The sequence below is a fragment of the Phyllobates terribilis genome, unplaced genomic scaffold (genome assembly GCF_046119375.1).
Source record: "Phyllobates terribilis strain yellow unplaced genomic scaffold, ASM4611937v1 Scaffold_1__5_contigs__length_1240528914, whole genome shotgun sequence".
NCBI classification, from domain to species: domain Eukaryota; kingdom Metazoa; phylum Chordata; class Amphibia; order Anura; family Dendrobatidae; genus Phyllobates; species Phyllobates terribilis.
In genome coordinates, this window is record NW_027362761.1 from 1,058,548,621 (window position 1) to 1,058,571,298 (window position 22,678).

General features: G+C 43.7%; 1 protein-coding gene across 1 annotated transcript in view; it reads right to left on the reverse strand.

Annotated features, from left to right (window-relative positions):
* ZDHHC2 (zDHHC palmitoyltransferase 2) overlaps nucleotides 1–22,678 on the reverse strand; it is a 125,411-nt gene that overhangs the window by 19,627 nt on the left and 83,106 nt on the right. The window contains exons 4-8 of the mRNA XM_073645413.1: nucleotides 10,881–11,001; nucleotides 8,200–8,269; nucleotides 6,432–6,464; nucleotides 3,419–3,539; nucleotides 1,620–1,752 (exon numbers count right to left, since the gene is read on the reverse strand). Of these exons, the coding sequence (XP_073501514.1) occupies nucleotides 1,620–1,752; nucleotides 3,419–3,539; nucleotides 6,432–6,464; nucleotides 8,200–8,269; nucleotides 10,881–11,001 (478 nt within the window). The remainder of the gene's footprint in view (nucleotides 1–1,619; nucleotides 1,753–3,418; nucleotides 3,540–6,431; nucleotides 6,465–8,199; nucleotides 8,270–10,880; nucleotides 11,002–22,678) is intronic.

The following is a 22,678-nucleotide window of genomic DNA, read 5'->3' on the forward strand; positions in this document are numbered from 1 at the left end:
AATTTTACATAATTAATTTGCATAATTGCATGAAATAAGAATTTAATACAATAGAAAAACAGAACTTAATATTTGGCACAGAAACCTTTGTTTGCAATTACAGAGGTCAGACGTTTCCTGTACTTCTAGACCAAGTTTGCACACACCGCAGCAGGGACTTTGGCCCACTCCTCCATACAGATCTTCTCCAGATCTTTCAGGTTTCGGGGCTGTCACTGGGCAACATTGAGTTTCAGCTCCCTCCAAAGATTTTCTATTGAGTTCAGGTTTGGAGACTGGCTAGGCCACACCAGGACATTGAAATGCTTCTTACGGAGCCACTCCTTAGCTGACCTGACTGTATGTTTTGGGTCATTGTCTTGCTGGAAGACCCAGCCATGACCCATCTTCAATGCTCTTACTGAGGGAAGAAGGTTGATGGCCAAAATCTCGCGATACATGACCCCATCCATCCTCCCTTCAATACAGTGCAGTCGTACTGTCTTCTTTACAGAAAAGCACCCCTAAAGTATGATGTTTCCCCCACCATGCTTCATGGTTGGGACTATGTTCTTGGGTTTGTATTCATCCTTCTTCTTTCTCCAAACACGGCGAGTGGAGTTGATACCAATAAGTTCTATTTTGGTCTCATCTGACCACATGACCTTCTCCCATGCCTCCTCTGGATCATCCAGATGGTCATTGACGAACTTCAAATGGGCCTGGACATATTCTGGCATAAGCAGGGGAACCTTGTGTGCCCTGCAGGATTTTAATCCATGACGGCATAGTGTGTTACTAACGGTAATGTTTGAGACTGTGGTCCTAGCTCTCTTTAGGTCATGGATCAGGTCCTCCCGTGTAGTTCTGGGCTGATTCCGGACCACTCAAAATCATCCTTACTCCACGAGGCGAGACCTTGCATGAAGCCCCAGGCTGAGGAAGATTGACAGTGATCTTGTGTTTCTTCCATTTTCTAATAATTGTGCCATCAGTTGTCCTGTAGCCCATCCCAGCCTTGTGCAGGTCTACAATGTTGTCCCTGGTGTCCTTAGACAGTTCTTTGGTCTTGGCCATGGTGGAGAGGTTGGAGTGTGATTGAGTGTGTGGACAGGTGTCTTTTATACAGGTAACGATTTCAAACAGGTGCAATTAATACAGGTAATGAGTGCAGAGTAGGAGGGCTTCTTAAAGAAAAACTAATAGGTCTGAGAGCCAGAATTCTTGCTGGTTGGTAGGTGATCAAATACTTATTTCATGTAATAAAATGCAATTTAATTATTTAAAAATCATACAATGTGATTTCCTGGTTTTCTTTTTAGATTCTGTCTCTCACAGTTGCAGTGTGCCTACGATAAAAATTACAGACCTCTCCATTCTTTGTAGATTGGAAAACTTGTAAAATCATCAGTGTATCAAATACTTATTTTCCCCACTGTAGGTGGGATGAAACATTGAATTGCACACGGTGCACTGAATGCCTGTGCTTGGTTTGAACAGTCATTTTGTGCTGATTGATTCCCTTTAATGCTTGTTAATTGGGGTTGTTGGGGTATCGACACGCAAGTCAACCAATACCAGTAGTTTCATAAAACCAATACAGCAATAGTAGTGCACGCAGGGCAAATATTATGACTTACCCAATGTTGAGCGGTTTTTACAGACAAGCCAGCAATGATACCCAAACAAGGAGGACAGACTAACGGAGAACATGGCGGCAGCAAAGAACAAAAACATAATGTGGAATTTGGCTTGTGTGTCAGGCAGACCATTCTGCAGAGGAAAATGAAAAGGGATCATCAGTCGGAGAAAGGGCAGAATAAAAATATGATATTATCTATTACAAGTTCTGACTTTTCAGATTGCAGAGTGAGCAGAGAGGAGGCTGCTGCGCAGTGAAAGGTCATCATTAGCGAGCGGCACATTAGTCAAGGTCTCCGATTAGGACAGTATGCATGTAGGGTTTTTTTTTAGTACTTTTGCCAATTAAGATTTATATGAAGATGGAAATACACATTTAAAAGGACACATCTGTCACTTAGCTAAAATATTCACGTTAAATAATCAGTAGGGATGAGCAGACCCGTGGAAGTCCAGGTTCTGGTAGCTGACATGAACTTTCTTACAACGTTTGGTTTGAGTACCAGAACTGTTCCCGAACTTGAATCAGAACCAGAACCTCACTCTCTTCCTGCAACAGACTTCCGGGAGAAATCTGTGTTCAGCATATAGCACCGGACACTAACTGTCCGGTTCGAACCCCGAACTTTTAAGTTTGGGTTCGCTCATCTATAATCAGTAAATAAATAAATATCATTTTTTTTGCTTGGGAACGAAAAGAATGAAGGAAAAACCCGTAGCACCAGGTAATTTCTCTTGTTAATAGGAGTCGGTCGGTTCCATTGAAGATAAGAGGAACTGAAAATGTCCCACACTGATTAACAGCACGTTTCGGCCATGCGTTTCTGACTCTGCCGGGGATCCAGCTGAACCCACCCCCAAAAAACAAAAAAATGTCATAAACTTCAGTTACCCAACGGAGTGCAGAACATGCAACTTTGGAATCTGTTTGAACATTTTTTGGCCATCTACATGTCTGAAATCAGAAACAATAATTTAAAGTATAAAGTTGCAAGTTTTGGACTCTGTTTGATAATGAAAGTCTATGACTCCATTGGGGGTATGTCCAAACTATTCATTTAGAGGGCTCAGACGGAAAGTGTATCTGAAATATGATGTGAACCCCACCTAAGGGTACAATACCCCCCCCCCCCAATACCACTGTATTCTCACAGCAACCAGTAAAGAAAAGCTGCCAACTAGGTACATGTACAAACCACAGGACCATGGACAGATAAGAATGGGTTAAGGTAATATATTCTGATGCCAATTATCAAAATTTACAATAAAAATAATATTAACACAAAATCATATCTATTCAAGATAGACTTCACTGTGCAACCCTGGACATAGTCAAGCACCTTTTCCAGTTGCATTCTCCAAATTATTATTATCCTCTACAAAAGTAATGTAAAGTCTATTGTCTATTTAACATGCTACGCATAAGACAACTAGGAGGTAGAGATGATGCAAATCGATTTGCAAGACCCGGTCGCATCGATAATCTGGCCCTGAGAACCAGCTCCTGGCATCTGCAGCTTCTCTTTTCATAAGCCGACCCGAAGAGACGTGAAATTTTTGGAGTGACGCAAGTGACGGTGCGTCATGCCGGCTAATCAAAAGAAGACAAGCGGATGCTAGCAGGTAGGAGGTAGTTTGCAGGACCGGGTCATGTGAACTGATTTGCACCAGCTCTTCTAGGAGTTCATTAGAAAACTAGCACACAAATTGCAAGGGCAATACATTCCCTTTTGTTTTGTTTTTTTGCTGTAGCTAAACAATGCTGTTGGAGGAATTATAAGGAAAAAAAATAACTTACCGTCCAAAATTTGATAAAATACTGCAAATCTGTGGCAACAATAAAAAGGCAATACAGCAATGAATAGGCCAAGAATAGTAAAAAGAACTTGTAATTGGAGAATCCAACACAGTTGTTTACCCTATAAGAGAATAAAACAAATACAAATATTATTCAAATATTACTAATAACTAAAATGACCACAAAATGGACAAATCACCATCACAAGAAGTGGAAGCAGGAGTAACAAGGGGGCACAAAGATCTCCCCATCTCTTGAGGTGCTGACATGTAAGCTGTCACCCGAGTACTCATCCTGCTTGGTCACCACTAGATGACATGTAAGCTGTCTCCCGAGTACTCATCCTGCTTGGTCACCACTAGATGACATGTAAGCTGTCTCCCGAGTACTCATCCTGCTTGGTCACCACTAGATGACATGTAAGCTGTCTCCCGAGTACTCATCCTGCTTGGTCACCACTAGATGACATGTAAGCTGTCTCCCGAGTACTCATCCTGCTTGGTCACCACTAGATGACATGTAAGCTGTCTCCCGAGTACTCATCCTGCTTGGTCACCACTAGAAAATCTTGTCTGTGTCTCGGTGAGATCTACTGGATTCTGCGACTCATTAACTGCAGGTTCAGTCTACAGACATACATTTATGCTGAAAAAGTTAGCTGAAAGAAGACCGGTCATCAGGATTTTATACCCACAAATATTGGCATGTATGTATAGGTGTTTTCATGCAAAGTAAATCCTTTCCCTTCTTGTAGAAATCCATTGTTGAAATTGTATAAAAAATGAGCAGAAAGTGCAGTGTGACCGGCAGCGCGCCGAAAGCTCTCCTGCCTCTCTCCCTATTCTCCGCTGCTACCTGACGCCTGCCCCTAGGGTCAAGTATGGTTCAGCTACCTGTCGGTCAGAGACAGTCAGGTTCTCTAAGTTTTGCACTGATGCTTTACTTACTGCTGGGGTTCGCTCACACCAGTGTATTAATCGGTCTCCTTCTCATCCAGGAGAGTGGGACGATTTTTCTCTCACTTGTCCTCCATGTATACAATCAGCTTTTTACTCTGCAGCTATTAATGTTTTACAGGACCATTTACAACTTCCTACGTTACAGAATTATAATGTAGCTGTAAAAGTCGGATGCCACTGTACCGATTTTGGAGTGAAATTGCAGCATGCCGAATACAGCTGAGAAAAAATACGCAGATTTGCACTGCCTCATTGGATAACATTGGTCAGAGTGCAATAAGATTTTTTCTGTAGTAAATGTTATATCAAGACGTTCAGCCATATTGGTTGCTATTTTGAAATTAGCTTCTCAGAATATTGAGAAACTACAAATATAATCAATGTAAAAGTGTCATCTCTTCAATGTACGTTCTGTACTAATGGAGGAATATGGGGAAGCCCCTGCGTATAGCACAAGCAGCACACGCAGGCATTGCTTAGATGTAAGGTTTTGTGATTGCTGCACCTCCACTGATCACAATGATGGCCCCTCCAGTAGATCAATGTGATCAGCTCATTCAATCCTCTGATAAAGCTGGTTTGTTTGATGGCTGATGGTTAGTGATGATGGTTGATTGATTCTCACCATTAGCTAATTGAACATAGAACGTATTGATCAGCCTATTCGGTTGGTTGAGGACACGATTGATAAACCGCCAACCTAATATTGTTTTCTACTGTTATAAAAAGTAATGTTTTTTAATTTTTTTCTTAACAACATTGATGGCTGTGCAGCATCCCGATGTGGGAATAAAAAGCGTAATGTCACTGCTTTTCTGCTTATGATTTGCACTTAATGATAATTACGGCACGTGCCGACTTCACAAATACACATAATAAGCCGCGCTAAGTCTGTGGCTCAGATTCAGCTGCAGACATCATTTTGCTTATGACTTCACATGATAAAAGCCATGTACCAGCGCCCTGCGAGGATCTCAAAGATAGCCGTGTTGTGTGCGACTGATGTCAGGGCAGGAACAGCGGCTTATACTCACTGCTGTATTATCATTATTATAGACCTCACACACAGCAGAGTTATATCAGATGCATTTTATAACTTGATAACTTTGGATACATCCCTATTTTATGTAGACATTTGAAAGTCGGTATAAAAGAAAAAATCACTTTTGAAGACAATTTTTTTTTCTTAAGTAAATATATGCATGTTTGGCTAAAATTCATTTTGTAATTGGGTTTCATTAAAAATCTTGCACCATTTCATTTCAGTAGCTGTTGCTGGCCGCAGAATGAGTTCAATGGGAATCCACCATTGAGCTCATTATGACCCCAGTCAAATTGGAGAGTTTGTAACTCTTAGGGCTTGTGCAGATGACCGTATTTTAGGTCTGAGTGTGATCCATCAAAACATTGGATCGCACCCGGATCAATGTTATCTATTGGAACTGTGCACATATCTGATTTTTTTCCTCAGACAGAGCTGGTCCGGGGAAAGAATTGCAGCATGACGAAGTTTCAGCCAATATTCAGAACGCACTGACGCAATGAGTCAGTGGAAAACATTGGACTGCACTTGGATGGCATCCGAGTGCAGTCTGAATTTTCAAGGACTGACAGAATGGAGAAGATGGAGAATTTTTTTCTCCATCTTCTGCTCATCCAAGAGAATCAGGGCACACTGTGATCACACCCTCATCAGAGTGTGATTAGCATAATTGGCCCAATTCTCTCAAATGAGCTTTATCTGTCTTTTTCTGCCCTTCTCTCAGCTGATTTATGAGCACAGACCACATCAAAGTTGAATGTGCAGAGAACCCAAAAGCCTGTAAAAGCAAAACTATGCAACATTTTTCATGAAAATGAAGTGCAAAACTGATTTTTATCTCCAAATACAAGCATCTAAGTAAATGAAAAATGTACCCAGAAATGCACAACCCCAATATGACAGAAAGATACCAGTAAGGGTCCAGCTAGGCCCATAATGTACCTATAGCCCACACAGCATGTTAAGGGTCATATTATAGTAATCATTACCAAAATGTTGAGCTGGCACTTACCAAGGACAATGGTGATCCATTTTCAGAATGCACCTAAAGGAAACAAAACAGAGCAAAACTGACATGTAGTTCTTAATGAACACTAGCACTACAAGAATTCAGTATAGACACCGTCTAGCCTCCATTATTCTTCCCCTCTTCCATTGACATATTTTTCATACATTTTCAGCATTTCATTTCTACAGATCTGCACTGCATTATAGACGGTAACTACTGTAAACTGTTTCTTTCTTGTACTGGTATGAATTACTAAAAGTAACCAATATGTTGATTTGTTTTTAAAGGCCTCTTAAAAAATGAACATAGAATTTGACTATTCGCGATGGGATACTGTGATAATGATGTAAGCCCAATGGTATAAGAGCATCTTCCAATTTCCAGTGATTGCAGGAGTCCACGTAAAGCCATAAGTGAGGAGGATGGCAGCACTGTCCTCATGTCCTATTAGGCCGTGTGGACATAAAGGATGCTGTCAGCTGCTCGGCATCGCCTTCCAGAACATAAAACTGCTCTGTAAGATTCCTTCTTCATGGCATCACCCGAGATAGCGGAGCGCAGTGTCCGGCTGGTCTTCGCTACTCCCACAAGAATGAATGAAGCAGCAGTGCATATGGTCAACCACCTCTTCATTCATAAGGAGAGCTTCAAAGCCATGGTTCCCGGTATCATTGGAGCTCTCAGCAGTCAGACCAACCCAGTAATCAGGAAGTTATCCCTTATACTCTGGATAGGAGATAGCTTCTAAACCTGAAAATAACCCTTTAAAAGGGGTTCTCCAAGAATGAGATAAAATGGAGCCTCTGATATAACTGAAACTGCAGCCCATCCTAGTAATGTGTTAGTACGGGCTGCTTACTGAAATCACAGCCCTGCTCCCGGTCGCCAATTGAGGTGTGATACAGCTTTTGTCAGTTGAGACACAGGTCTCGGGAGCTGTGTGTCTTCAGTCTGCAGCCCGTACCAACACAAGAGTTATTAAATTATATCAGGGACACCATTTTATCTCATTCTCAAAGAGCCCCTTAAAGTGAGGGATAACACAAGGTAACCCCGTTAGTACTTAGTGTATGTACAATGCAGATGAGCCTGAGGACAGTACAAGTTGTTTCACTATGCATGCGCTCTATGCTGTCAGGGTCGGATTGCAATGACATAACCCGGCCAGAAGGAAGGCAGTGGTGGCGGGTCAGGGATGAAATATGGAGGAACAAATTCCCTTTCATTTCAACAACATAAAGATACAATTTGGAAGTTCATTGCTCAGTGCATTTAAGGCATATTTAGGAAAACCTAAATGGATGAAAGAAGTGGTGACCCATTTCCAATCCTGTAACTGACTAAAACCAGCCAAGCTCCGCCATTTCTGAATGACATACTAGTAGCTCTAGTTCTTTTTTTATTTTTTTGCACAGATCCAGAACAAGAGAAATGTATGATCCAATTTTCTTTCTCTCTGAACTCGATGACACTTGAGTGTTTCCCTCCTCGGTCATCCGGCCTGTATGAAGCACCCTTGTGACCGTGTCAGGTATAGATTTCCTCTCTGACATAACCCAATTATTGCTTGCAGCTTATTACAGCTTTGTGGCTTCTATTCAATTCAAGGAAATCAACATCAACAGAGCGCAGTGCTGTCAATATGCCTGCGGGCTGGACAGACCACATCATTTACAGAGATCTCACACACTGACAGCAATGAGCGTCCCGCTCCTCCTCCATCTCCAAGCTTCTAATCTTCTACAAATGATGAGAGGAGAATGGTTCATACTTATCACAGACGGAGCAGTGATGACAGCGGTCAGGCTTCACAAGCTGGCATCTGTCACAGTATCTGATGGCTGCAGAAAAATAGTCAGGGTTAATGCTCATTTTGGCAGCAAATGCAGTCTACGGATTTCAAAGTTTTAAGCACATTCTGTCGCTGTCTAGGATCTTATTATTTTCCCACTATCTTTGTTCTGGCAAAAGCTCGCAGTGTTTTATAGAAAAGTAACTCCTGGTGACAAAGTGAGAAGCTTACTCTGGCAGCACATTGTCACATTGTCACTACAAAGTCAGCGGGTATTAAACACACCGAAGCTTGAAAACGGGCATTGGCCACAAATCAGCAAACATTAAAGGGAGGCAGAATATAAAATATCAGACGGTATATGAATTTGCTAACAGATGATATTTGAGAAATGTCTTTATACTGAATAACCCAATATCAGCTCCATGTAGTAACTAAAGCATAGCGTTTATGTTAGATATATATGTTATGTTAGATAGCTGTCGAATGATTGTTCGGGCGACTGCTCTCTCTCCAAACTCCACCATACACAGGAACAGTCAACTGGCCAAGTGCGCCTGCGTCCTCTGTTAGAGAACTACCCCCAGACTCACATGGCAGAAGTTTATCCCCCCAGACTCACCTGGCAGAAGCTTATCCCCCCAGACTCACCTGGCAGAGGCTTATCCCCCCAGACTCACCTGGCAGAGGCTTATCCCCCCAGACTCTCCTGGCAGAGGCTTATCCCCCCAGACTCACCTGGCAAAGGCTTATCCCCCCAGATTCTCCTGGCAGAGGCTTATCCCCCCAGACTCTCCTGGCAGAGGCTTATCCCCCCAGACTCATCTGGCAGAGGCTTATCCCCCCAGACTCACCTGGCAGAGGCTTATCCCCCTAGACTCACCTGGCAGAGGCTTATCCCCCCAGACTCTCCTGGCAGAGGCTTATCCTTCCAGACTCACATGGCAGAGGCTTATCCCCCCAGACTCTCCTGGCAGAGGCTTATCCCCCCAGACTCTCCTGGCAGAGGCTTATCCCCCCAGACTCATCTGGCAGAGGCTTATCCCCCTAGACTCATCTGGCAGAGGCTTATCCCCCCAGACTCTCCTGGCAGAGGCTTATCCCCCCAGACTCTCCTGGCAGAGGCTTATCCCCCCAGACTCTCCTGGCAGAGGCTTATCCCCCCAGACTCATCTGGCAGAGGCTTATCCCCCCAGACTCACCTGGCAGAGGCTTATCCCCCTAGACTCACCTGGCAGAGGCTTATCCCCCCAGACTCTCCTGGCAGAGGCTTATCCTTCCAGACTCACATGGCAGAGGCTTATCCCCCCAGACTCATCTGGCAGAGGCTTATCCCCCTAGACTCACCTGGCAGAGGCTTATCCCCCCAGACTCTCCTGGCAGAGGCTTATCCCCCCAGACTCTCCTGGCAGAGGCTTATCCTCCCAGACTCATCTGACAGAGGCTTATCCCCCCAGACTCACCTGGCAGAGGCTTATCCCCCCAGACTCATCTGGCAGAGGCGTATCCTCCCAGACTCACCTGCCAGAGGCTTATCCCCCCAGATTCTCCTGGCAGAGGCTTATCCTCCCAGACTCTCCTGGCAGAGGCTTATCCCCCCAGACTCATCTGGCAGAGGCTTATCCTCCCGGACTCTCCTGGCAGAGGCTTATCCCCCCAGACTCATCTGGCAGAGGCTTATCCCCCCAGACTCTCCTGGCAGAGGCTTATCCTCCCAGACTCATCTGGCAGAGGCTTATCCCCCCAGACTCTCCTGGCAGAGGCTTATCCTCCCAGACTCTCCTGGCAGAGGCTTATCCCCCCAGACTCATCTGGCAGAGGCGTATCCTCCCAGACTCACCTGCCAGAGGCTTATCCCCCCAGATTCTCCTGGCAGAGGCTTATCCCCCCAGATTCTCCTGGCAGAGGCTTATCCTCCCGGACTCACCTGGCAGAGGCTTATCCCCCCAGACTCACCTGGCAGAGGCTTATTCCCCCACCCAACACAAGGCACGGTCGTTGAGATTTTGACAGCAGAACCTTTGTCTCCTCTGACATCTATTGGGGAACATTCAGAAAGCTCCCATACACATTAGATGCTTGGCCCATACTGCCGATTTCACCTTATCTTGTTTACTGGGCCAATAAATTATGGTGGTGAAGACAAGTACTGCTGGATAATTTGTGCACAGGAAAGTCTCAGAATATAGGACATACACTACTGTGATGTTCAGGACAGTAAAAGTCATAAAACCACTTAAAGGGGATCTGTCACCAGGTTTTTGCTACCCTGAGCGCGGTATAATGTGACAGTCCATAAGCTATTCATAACCTGTAACAGGCAGGGGAGGTACTGGTCTCATTGAAGAAATCCAAATAGTATATGGAGAATTACATGCAATGCTTCATGGGAAATAAAGTGCGCAAATTATCTGTTCTCCAGAAAAGAGAAAACAGTCTCATATTAGCCCAATAAGACAAGTGGAACAACGTATTTTCCTCCCAAGACATAGGGATTGGTAAAACACCTCTCCAGCTTGAGGGTCTCCCTAACAATAAATGTCCTTCATCCCAGCACCCAGAACACACAAGGATACTGGGAAATTGGAATATTTAATTTTATTGGCCTCAAAAACAAAAATTATGCAGAAAAGGACTACTTTTCTTACTGAGTGACATACCTCCTGACATGGTCCTGGTGTACACCGGAAGGTCCTTGGCTAGTCTTCTGAGGACGTCCTGTTGGGATTCTCCTCTAGGTTCTCTTTCTATAACCTCTTTGTCAGCATAAGACAGGTGAAACTAAAGCACAAAAATGAATACCGTATCCATTACTATTACCACTAATATATTCACCTCTTGCTCATTGCTTACTACAGAATCTAGTCTGCAGACTACAGGGACATGTAAAAGACAGATTATGGTATGTGGATAATAACCAAACACTGTATAGTTTCAGAGTAAGACATAGATGTTTGCAATGCAGGATTCGATCGCCTGTGGTCCCAGACATATTCTGTCAAAAAACATACCATAAAGCATATTAAAGGAAAACTGTCATCAGGTTTTTGCCACCTAATCTGAGAGCAGCATAATGTAGAAATAGAGCCCCTGACTCCAGCGATGTGTCACTTACTGGGCTACTTGCAGTAGTTTTGATAAAATCACTTTATAAGCAGATTATGACTAGAGGACTAGTAAACTTGCAGCCATGTAGTTCTCCATATTCATAAGCTCAGTATAACCTCACCTCCACCACTGCCTAGGCACAGTGTACACAGAAAGCTGTCAATCAGTGATGTGGGTGGGGTTATACAGGGCTCAGAAGCAGAGAACTAGTAGATCTATAGCAGGTATCAAAACTGCAGCAAGCAGAAGACTGCCCCCACATCATGCTGTTCTCAGATGGGATGGCAAAAACCTGGTGACAAATTCCCCTTTATATCTGGATAATAATAACACTGTAACTAAAACTTCTGCCTTAAGTAGAAATTTAAGGTTATTCCTAAAATAGAAATAAGTTAATTTTACTTAAAGGGGTTTTCCCACAAAGAAAAGTTCATTTTAATCAATAGATCTTGGAATAATAATAACTTCCACAATTGTATGTGTTAAAATAAAATATTCCTGTGCTGACATAATCTTATAAATGTGCCCCTGCTGTGTACTGTGTAATGGCTGTGTCTCACCATACAGGAACATGGTCTGATCATACCACAGCTCCTGGACAGGGGAGGAAGCAAAAGACTATACAGACATTACAGCAGGGGATCACAGCTGATTCTTTCTTTGAAGTAAAAGATTGTTTAACAACAGGCAGTGAAATGTTTTACCTCACAAAAAGAATCAGCTGTGATCCCCTGCTGTAATGTCTGTATACTCTTTTGCTTCCTCCCCTGTCCAGGAGCTGTGGTATGATCAGACCATGTTCCTGTATGGTGAGACACAGCCATTACACAGTACACAGCAGGGGCACATGTATAAGATTATCTCAGCACAGGAACATTTTATTTAAATACATCCAATTGTGGAAGTTATTATTATTACAATATCTATTGATTAAAATTAAGTTTTGTTCGTGGGACAACCCCTTTAAGAGTCACTTCTTTTAACCTGCATTGTGTCCTGACCCACAATGCTGCTTCTATTCTTAGTAATAATATTAATCATGGGAAAACTTTACCAATCTTTATTACTGCTTACAGAAATGATGCTTAAAGGGGTTGTCCTGTCCAAATCGATAAGTCTACAGTCACTCTGTGTGGCTCCTGGCCAGAGCCCGTCCAGTGGGCGCGGCCACTAGTCAGCCACACCCACTGGACGGGCACGTCTCTAGTTGGGGCGCGGGCTTGCTCCATACAAGTGTATGGACAGGTTCTGGTATGTATAACGCCAGATGTATACCGGAGGTATCCTGGCTCAGAAACTAGGAAATCCTTGAAATCACTGCAGACTTCTCGATTTGGACCGCAGTTGAAACAAGAAATTTACATACACTATATAAAAAGACACACATGCATGTTTTTATCAATATCTGACATGAAATCAGAATAAACCTTGTTTTAGGTCAGAATAAATCCTGTTTTAGGTCAATTAGGATTACCACAATTTTTAATATTTGCCAAACGCCAGAATAATGAGAGAAAAAATGTTTTAAGCCATTTTTATTACTTACTGCAAAGTCAAAAGTTTACATACATTTCATTAGTATTTGGTACCATTGCCCTTAACCCCTTTCTGACCCAGGGCGTATTAGTACGTATCTGTGCCCTGGGCCTTATGGGCCTGATACAAGCGGTGCGGGCGAGATCGCCGCCAGGTGTCAGCTGATTGTCACAGCTGACACCCTGTGCTATGTGCAGGGAGCGGTGCGGCACATTAACCCCCGAAATGCTGCGATCTAAATCGATTGCAGCATTCCAGTGGCAAGAGGAGGTAAGCGCGATACTTACCTTCTCTGCCGGCGTCCAGCGGCGTCTGAATCAAGTCCCGGATGTTGCCATGGTGACCTGACGTCATCATGACAACATCCGGGTCAACAGGAGGCAGGAAGTTGCTTTGGTCATGCACAGTGCACGACCAAAGTAACTTCTCCCTGTGCAGCGCTGACAGGCTGCATGGCATAGGGAGCTGCTGCTCTCTATGCCATGCAGGCGATCAGTCTGCAAAAAGCGAAAGTCCCATAGTGAACAAGTAATAAAAATGTCAGAAAGTGAAAAAAAAAAAATTTGTAAAAATATTTTTTAAAAAAATGAAAAAAATAAAAAAATATATATATTGTACCCATAAATAAATAATCTTATGAAAACAAAATAATAAACCAATAAAAGTACATATATTTGGTATCGCCGCGTCCGGAACGACCTGGCCTATAAAACTGTCCCACTAGTTAACCCTTTTAGTGAACACGGTAAAAAAAAAAGAAAAAAAAAGAAACATAAAACGATGTTTTATCATACCGCCAAACAATAAATGGAGTAAAACGCGATCAAAAAGATGAATGTAAATAAAAATGGTACCGCTGAAAACGTCATCTTGTCCCGCAAAAAAACAAGCCGCAATACAGCTCCGACATCAGAAAAATAAAAAAGTTATATAGTTTTTATGGTGTAAAAGCGCCAAAATATAATAATAAAAAAAAATGCGGTACCGCTGTAAACGTACTGACCCGAAGAATAAAGCTACCTCATCAATTTTACCACACACAGAACGGCATAAAAAAAAAATCCTGAATTGTTGGCTTTTGTTTATTCTGCCTCCCAAAAATCGGAATAGAAAGCGATCAAAAAATGTAATTTGCCCGAAAATGACACCGATAAAAACGTCAACTTGTCCCGCAAAAAACAAGCTGTCACATGACTCTGTCGGCCGAAATATGGAAAAATTATAGCTCTCAAAATATGGCGATGCAAAAACTAGTTTTTGCAAAAAAATGCGTCTTTTAGTGTGTGACAGCTGTCAATCATAAAAACCCGATATGAATCTGGCATCGCTGTAATTGCACCGACCCGAGGAATAACGTCGTCTAATCACTTATACCACACGAGGAACGGCGTAAAAAATAAACTTTAGGGTTAGGGTTGTGCTAGGGTTAGGGTTATGCTAGGGTTGTGCTAGGGTTTGGGTTAACGTTTGGCTAGGGTTAGGGTTGGGCTAGGGTTGGGGTTAGGGTTGGGGTTAGGGTTGGGCTAGGGTTGAGGTTGGGCTAGGGTTGGGCTAGATTAGGGTTGGACTAGGGTTAGGGTTAGGCTAGGGTTAGGGTTGGGCTAGGGTTGGGGATAGGGTTGGGGTTAGGGTTGGGCTAGGGTTGAGGTTGGGCTAGGGTTGGGCTAGATTAGGGTTGGGCTAGGGTTAGGGTTAGGCTAGGGTTAGGGTTGGGCTAAGGTTCGGGTTGGGGTTGGGATTTTTTCAGAAGTAAAGGAAAAAAAATGACGACGATATGGTGACTAGTGAGCGCAAGCACTCGCTGCTTGAGTTTGCATTGGGTGCTTGGGTATGCACCGAGTATGGCGGGTGCTCGAGTGACATGCTCGAGTCTCCTCCCCAAATGTTTTGCAGCTGTTGTACAGCCAAAAAAACCTTGCGGGGATTGCCAGCCATGCACGAGCGATCCCTACATGGTTTTTTTTGCGTGTCTAATAAAAAAACATGCGGGGCAGGGACTCAAGCATGTCACTTGGTGCATACCCTAGTACCTGATGCAAACTCAAATAGCGAGCACTTGCACTGAAGACTAATGACAACTTATTCAATATGATGACTTAATGTTATCAAATTCTGTGTCGTACCTCTGGGTTCAAAATGTTCACTATACCCCTTGATAAAATCCTGGAGGGGTGTTGCTTACAAAATGGAGTCACTGGGGGGAGGGTGGGGTGGTTTCCACTATTTAGGCACATCAGGGACTCCAAAACGCAACCTGTTACCCTTATGAAAATGCAAAATTGGGGGCTGAAAAACATTTTTGTTGAAAAAATGTGAAAATGTTATTTTTATGGTTCAATGTTATAAACTTCTGTGAAGCTCACAGACACATCTAGATAAGTTCCCTAAGGGGTCTAGTTTCCAAAATGGTGTCACTTGTGGGGGGTTTCCACTGTTTAGGCACATCAGGGGCACATCCGCTAATTACTCAAGCAAATTTTACATTCAAAAAGTCAAATGGCGCTCCTACCCTTCCGAACTCTGCCGTGCGTCCAAACAGTGGTTTTCCCCCATATATGGGGTATCGGCTTACTCAGGAGAAATTGCACAACAAACTGCATGGTGCAATTTCTCCTGTTACCCATATGAAAATGCAAAATTGGGGACTGAAAAACATTTTTGTTGGAAAAATGTGAAAATTTTAGTTTTACGGCTCAATGTTATAAACTTCTGTAAAGCACCTGGGGATTCAACGTGCACACCACGCATCTAGGTAAGTTCTCTAGTTTCCTAGTTTCTAGTTTCCTAAATGGTGTCACTTGTGGGGAGTTTCCACTGTTTAGGCACATCAGGGGCTCCCCAAACGCAACATGGCATCCGCTTATTATTCAACCAAATTTTACATTCAAAAAGTCAAATGGCGCTCCTTCCCTTCCGAACCCTGCCGTGCGGCCAAACAGTGGTTTTCCCCCACATATGGGGTATCGCCTTACTCAGGAGAAATTGCACAACAAATTTTGGGGTTCATTTTTTCCTGTTACCCCTGCGAAAATAGAAAAATTTGGGTCTAAAGTAACATTTTTGTGAAAAAAAGTTAAATGTTCATTTTTTTCTTCCACATTCCAAAAATTCCTGTGAAGCACCTGAAGGGTTAATAAACTTCTTGAATGTGGTTTTGAGCACCTTGAGGGGTGCAGTTTTTAGAATGGTGTCACTTTTGGGTATTTCTGTCATAAAGGCCCATTCAAAGTCACGTCAAATGTGATGTGGTCTCTAAAAAAATGGTTTTGTAAATTTTGTTGTTAAAATGAGAAATCGCTGGTCAACTTTTAACCCTTATAGCTCCCTAACAAAAAAAAATTGTTCTTACAAAATTGTGCTGATGTAAAGTAGACATGTGGGAAATGTTATTTATTAACTATTTTTTACAATTCTGACCACTGTCACTTTATGAGGTAATTACTCTGGAACACTTCAACGGATCCCACTGATTCTGAGAATGTTTTTTCATGACATATCGTACTTCATGATAGTGGTAAAATTTCTTTGATATGACTTGCGTTTATTTATGAAAAAAACGGAAATTTGACGAAAATTTTGAAAATTTTGCAATTTTCAAACTTTTAATTTTTATGCCCTTAAATCAGAGAGATAAGTCACAAAAAATAGTTAATAAATAACATTTCCCTCACGTCTACTTTACATCAGCACAATTTTTGCAACAAAATATTTTTGTGTTTGGAAGTTATAAAAGTTAAAAGTTGACCAGCCATTTCTACCTTTTCCAACGAAATTTACAAAACCATTTTTTTATGGACCACATCACATTTGAAGTGACTTCGAGGGGTCAACATGACAGAAAATACCCAAAAAACTGCACCCCTCAAGGTGCTCAAAACCACATACAAGAAGTTTATTAACCCTTCACGTGCTTTACAGAAATTGAAGCAACATGGAAGGAAAAAATGAACATTTAACTTTTTTCACAAAAATGTTACTTTAGACCCAAATTTTTTATTTCCACAAGGGTAACAGGAAAAAATGGACCCCAAAATTTGTTGTGCAATTTCTCCTGAGCACGCCGATACCCCATATGTGGGGGGAAACCACTGTTTGGGTGCACGACAGGGTATGGAAGGGAAGGAGCACATTTGACTTTTTGAATGTAAAATTTGTTGCATAATTACCGGATGCCATGTTGCGTTTGGGGAGCCCCTGATGTGCCTAAACAGTGGAAACCTCCTACAATTGACACCATTTTGGAAACTAGACCCCTCAGGGAACTTATCTAAATGTGTGGTGAGCACCATCAACCCCCAGGTGCTTCACAAAAGTTTAAAACATTGAGCCGTAAAAATAAAATTTTCTCATTTTTCCCACAAAAATGTTTTTCAGCCCCCAATTTTGCATTTTCATAAAAGTAACAGGAGAAATTGCATCGCACAATTTGTTGTACAATTACTCCTGAGTAAGCCGATACCCCATATGTGGGGGAAAACCACTGTTTGGGTACAAGACAGGGTTCAGAAGGGAAGGAGCACTGTGTGACTTTTTGAACACAAAATTGGCTGGAATCAAGAGCGGACGCCATGACGCGTTTGGAGAGCCCCTGATGCGCCAAAACAGTGGAAACCCCCCACAAGTGACCCCATTTTGGAAACTAGACCCCTCAAGGATTTTATAAAGGCGTATAGTGAACATTTTGAACCCAGAGGTAAAACACAGAATTTGATAACATTAGGTCATATTGAATAAGTTGTCATTAGTCTTGAGCGCAAGTGCTTGCTACTTGAGTTTGCATCGGGTACTCGGGTATGCACCAAGTATCGCGGGTGCTCGAGTGACATGCTCGAGTCCCTGCCCCGCATGGTTGTTAGACACCCCAAAAAAAACATGTGGAGATTGCTCGTGTATGGCAGGCAATCCCCGCATATTATTTCTTGGCTGTATAACAGCCGCGAAACATGCAAGACGAGGACTTGAGCATGTCGCTCGAGCACCAGTGATGCTTGGTGCATACCCGAGCACCCAAAGCAAACTCAAGTAGTGAGCACTTGCGCTCAACACTAGCTGCCATATCGTCATCACTTTTTTTTCTTTACTTTTGAAAAAATCCCAACCGTAACACAACCCTAACCCTAACACAACCCTAACCCAACCCTAACCCTGACCCTAATCCTAACCCTAACACAACCCTAACCCTAACAAAACCCTAACCCTAATCCTAACCCTAACACAACCCTAACCCTAACAAAACCCTAACCCTAACACAACTCTAACCCTAACACAACCCTAACCTTAATCCTAACCCTAAAACAACCCTAACCCTACCACAACCCTTACCCTAACTGCAAAGAATGGGAAAAAATATATTTTTTATTTTATAATTTTTATCTAACTAAGGTGGTACAAAGGGGGGGTTTGATTTATTTATTTTTTTATTTTGATCACTGTGATAGGGTTTATCACAGTGATCAAAAGGAATCAATAGGGAAAATTTTCTGTTGTTGCCGGGGACCAGCTAGCAGATCTCCGCGGGCGCACTGCACATGTGCCCGCCATTTTTTTTCTGCAGCATGATGCCAGAGGGCCGGGGGATGATCCGGGGGAGATCAAGGGACGGCGGAGGTACCGGGAGGGCTTGGGGAACTTAATTTCTCTCTACTCTGACATCTCTCTCCGCTGAGGAATAAGTACCCTTAACTGCCGCTGTAAAAATGCATTACAGCGGTCGTTAAGGGGTTAAGCCACTTTGTTACCATTTTGGCAGTATTCTTCGGGTCACTGTCCATTTGGAAGACCCATTTCCCCCCAAGCTTTAACTTCCTGGCTGATGTCTTGAGACGTTGCTTCAGTATTGCCACATAATCTTCTTTTTTCATGATGCCATCTATTTTGTGAAGTGCACCAGTTTCTCCTGCAGCAAAACAACCCCACAACATGATGCTGCCACCCCCGTGTTTCACAGTCAGGATGCTGTTTTTAGGCTTCCAAACTTCTCCCTTTTTCCTCCAAACGTAACGATGGTCATTATGCACAAAAAATAAAATTTTAGTTTCATCAGACCACAGGACATATCTCCAAAAATTAAGGTCTTTGTTCCTGTGTGCATTTGCAAACATTAATCTGGCTTTTTTATGTTTCTTTTAGAGTAATGGCTTCTTCCTGGCAGAGTGGCCTTTCAGCCCATGTTGATACAGTACTTATTTTACTGTGGTTATTGACACTATCTTACCAGCTTCCGCCATCATCTTCAAAAGGTGTTTTGCTTTTGTCTTTGGGTTGATATGCACATGTCGGACCAAAGCACATTCATCTCTGGGACATACAACCCGTCTCCTTCCTGTGCGGTATGATGGCTGGACATTCCCATATTGTTTGTACTTGTGTATAATTGTTTGTACAGATGAACGAGGCACCTTCAGGTATCTTAAAATTGTACCCAAGGATGAGCCAGACTTGCGCAAGTCCACAATTTTCTTCCTGATATCTTGGCTGATTTCTTTAGACTTTTCCATGATGCTACACAAAGAAGCAGTGTGTTTCAGGTGTGCATTAAAATACATCCATAGGTGTGTCTCTACTTAACTCAGATGTTGGCAAAAAATTATCAGAAGCTTCCAAACACATGACATCATCATATGGGCAGTCCAGAATTGTTTAAAGTCATAGTAATCTTAGTGTATGTAAACTTTTGACTTTGCAATAAGTAATAAAAATGCCTTAAAACATTCTCTCTCTCTCATTATTCTGGCATTTGGCAAATATTAAAAATTATGGTACTCCTAATTGACCTAAAACGGGAAAGGTGTAACATCCCTGGCGGCGTGCTTGCATAGTGCACCACCTCCCACTATGCAAGACCGCAATCTTACCTGTCAGTCCAGCCTACAAACCTTGCTCCAGTTCATGCTGTGTGCATGTCTCTTGACTGACTGCTTAGGGCGGCGGCCCGGTTACTTCCTGATTCTTATAGCGGCTGTATGCGTCTCCAGCCTATTGCTGTGAGTCACTGGATATTTAAACCCCCTCCATCCAGAAGGAGGGGCCTGAGCAACACCTTCACTCAGTCTTTGCTGCTGAATTGCCAGGTCCTGTCCTGTTTCTAGTCTGTTTCCGCCACTCTGGGGGCTGTATATCCAGGCTCGTTCTTGTATCTCATTGCAGTAGCAGTTCCTGTCTGAACTGTATCCTAGCCTGTTACCTGTTTGTCTCTATGTCCGTACCTTCCCTTTTCCTGCAGCATCTGAACCTGCACCTAACTCCAACTCGTTGTCTCTGTACTTCTGTTTGTGAGTTTTGTGTCCACTGGCTACTTCATAGGAAGTACCTTGTGTGTATCTGGTTCTGCTTGTCCCTTTCCCCTTCCTCCGTATATTCCTCCTGTGTTCTAGCCATCCTCCTGTATTTTCCAGTCTGTTCCATGTGAATAGAGCCCTGTCCTCTCTGCCTGCACCTTCAGCCCTGTTCGGCTCTGCTTGCCCACCGCTCCGGCGGTTTCTCTCTGCTCTGACTTGCCCACCGCTCCGGCGGCTTCCCTCTGCTCTGACTTGCCCACCGCTCTGGTGGTTTCTCTCTGCTCTGACTCGCCCACTGCTCCGGCGGCTTCTCTCTGCTCTGCCTTGCTCACTGCACCAGCGGTTTCTCTCTGCTCTGACTTACCTACCGCTCCGGCAGCTTCTCTCTGCTCTGCCTTGTCCACTGCTCCGGCGGCTTCTCTCTGCTCTGCCTTGCCCACCGCTCCGGCGGTTCCGCTCTGCTCTGCATTGTCCACTGCACCTGCGGTTTCTCTCTGCTCTGCCTTGCCCACTGCTCCGGCGGCTTCTCTCTGCTCTGCCTTGCCCACCGCTCCGGCGGTTCCGCTCTGCTTTGCCTTGCCCACCACACCTGCGGTTCCGCTCTGCTCTGCCTTGTCCACCGCTCCGGCTGTTCCGCTCTGCTCTGTCTTGCCCACCGCACCTGCGGTTTTCGCTCCGCTCTGCTTGCTCACCGCACCAGCAGTTTCTCTCTGCTCTGCCTTGTCCTCCGCTCCGGCGGTTTCGCTTTACTCTGCTTGTCTACCGCATCTGCGGCTCTGTACCTGTCTCCCAGTCTCTATGGGACCCTATCCAGCCTGCGCTCCAACCTGCTAGTACCTCCCTGTCTGCACTCCAGCCGTGCTTGCCAGTATCTCCCGGTCTGCATACCAGCCGTGCTTGCCAGTGCCCACCTGTCTGCATACCAGCCATGCTTGCCAGTGCCCATCTGTCTGCATACCAGCCGTACTTGCCAGTACCCACCTGTCTGCATACCAGCCGTACTTGCCAATACCCACATGCCTGTATGCCAGTCTAACCTGCCTGTTCCTGCATTCCTTCCCCGGTGTGGGTCAACAACTGTGACCGGGGTCTGACCTGGAGTCGCACCTGGTCCCTCTGCTCGGTTCCTCCTTGGTCCATGGAGTCGACTAAGCCGCAGTGCGACCTTGGTCAGATCGGGTTGATACTTAGTTACGCCCCTCCAGGCACTCCTCGGTTCATGGTACAGTGGGATCACTAATCACACTCACGCCAGTTAGTCCGGGCGCGAGCGTAACAAAAGGTTTATTCTGATTTCATGTGAAATATTGAGAAAAACGTTCATATGTGTCTTTTTATATAGTGTATGTAAACTTCTGGCTTCAACTGTATATACATTTTGCCTAAAATACAAAGGAAATGTGTCATCTTTAACTTTAGGCCTTTTAGCGATCATTTCATCTTCAACTTGCTTAACTGTTCACAATAACAATGATTTTGACCAGGGGTGTCAAAACTTCTACATCTACATGACATGTATATAATTTTTTTTTAGAAAAGGATTGCAGATAAAAAAATAAATAAATAAACACAAAAATCCCTCCCCAGGTCCAGCACTCTTTGCTGCTGTTCCAGTATTTGTTGACAAAATGCAGCGGTAACATCGCGACTACTGCAGCTAATCATAAGGCTCATTGGTTCATGTTGTCTACATTTCCACATCTACTGAGTCCAGGGATTGGCTCGACCGCTTGCGTACCCTGTAGTCATGTCATCATCACTGCAGCCAGTCAACAAAAACCAGGACAGCAACGGAGAGGCAGAGCTGGACCTAGGTAGGTAGAGAAATGGTGTGCTTTCTTTTTTCAATATCAACACTTCTATAATAATAATAATAATAATACTACATCTGACATAACTAACTTCATTTCATTATATAACTATATAAGTATATTAGGTAGTAAACACCTTCCTTATAATGGGATGTCCAGGATTGTTTTTTTTTACAGAATTCAGACTGGTTTAAAGTTATAAACGAAACAATATCCCCCCTCTGGACCATCCACAGTTCCCGATCTGCTGCTCACCTGGTGTCTCCTTCCTGGTGTTGTCCCCAACAAACCAGAAAGAGCAGGAAATGACCTCTCAGACAATCACCGGCTGCAGCACTGACCCTCCTCAGTGGGTGATTGGCTGAGAGGGGATGTCCATTTATGTCAGACATGCTGAGCTAGGACTAGGAAGAAGCGACCAGCGGGAACTAGATTCGAGCCATAACTGGAACTGTGGGCGATCGAGGAGGGAAAGTGTTATAGCTTTCAATCTAGTCTGATGCATTTGGAAAAAAAAAATCACCGGACAACCCCTTTAATAAATCAGATTATAGAAATAAACAGTTGCTTAGTAACAACTTATTGCTGTGAAGTACAGGCCAGAAGTCTCAGAGACTGGAATCTGACAGCTCTTACAGGTCCAGAGCTCCGCACATCTGCTGGCCTCACAGAGACCTCAGTCATGAAAACCTCCTATTATATATGTCAATACTAACAAATTATTAT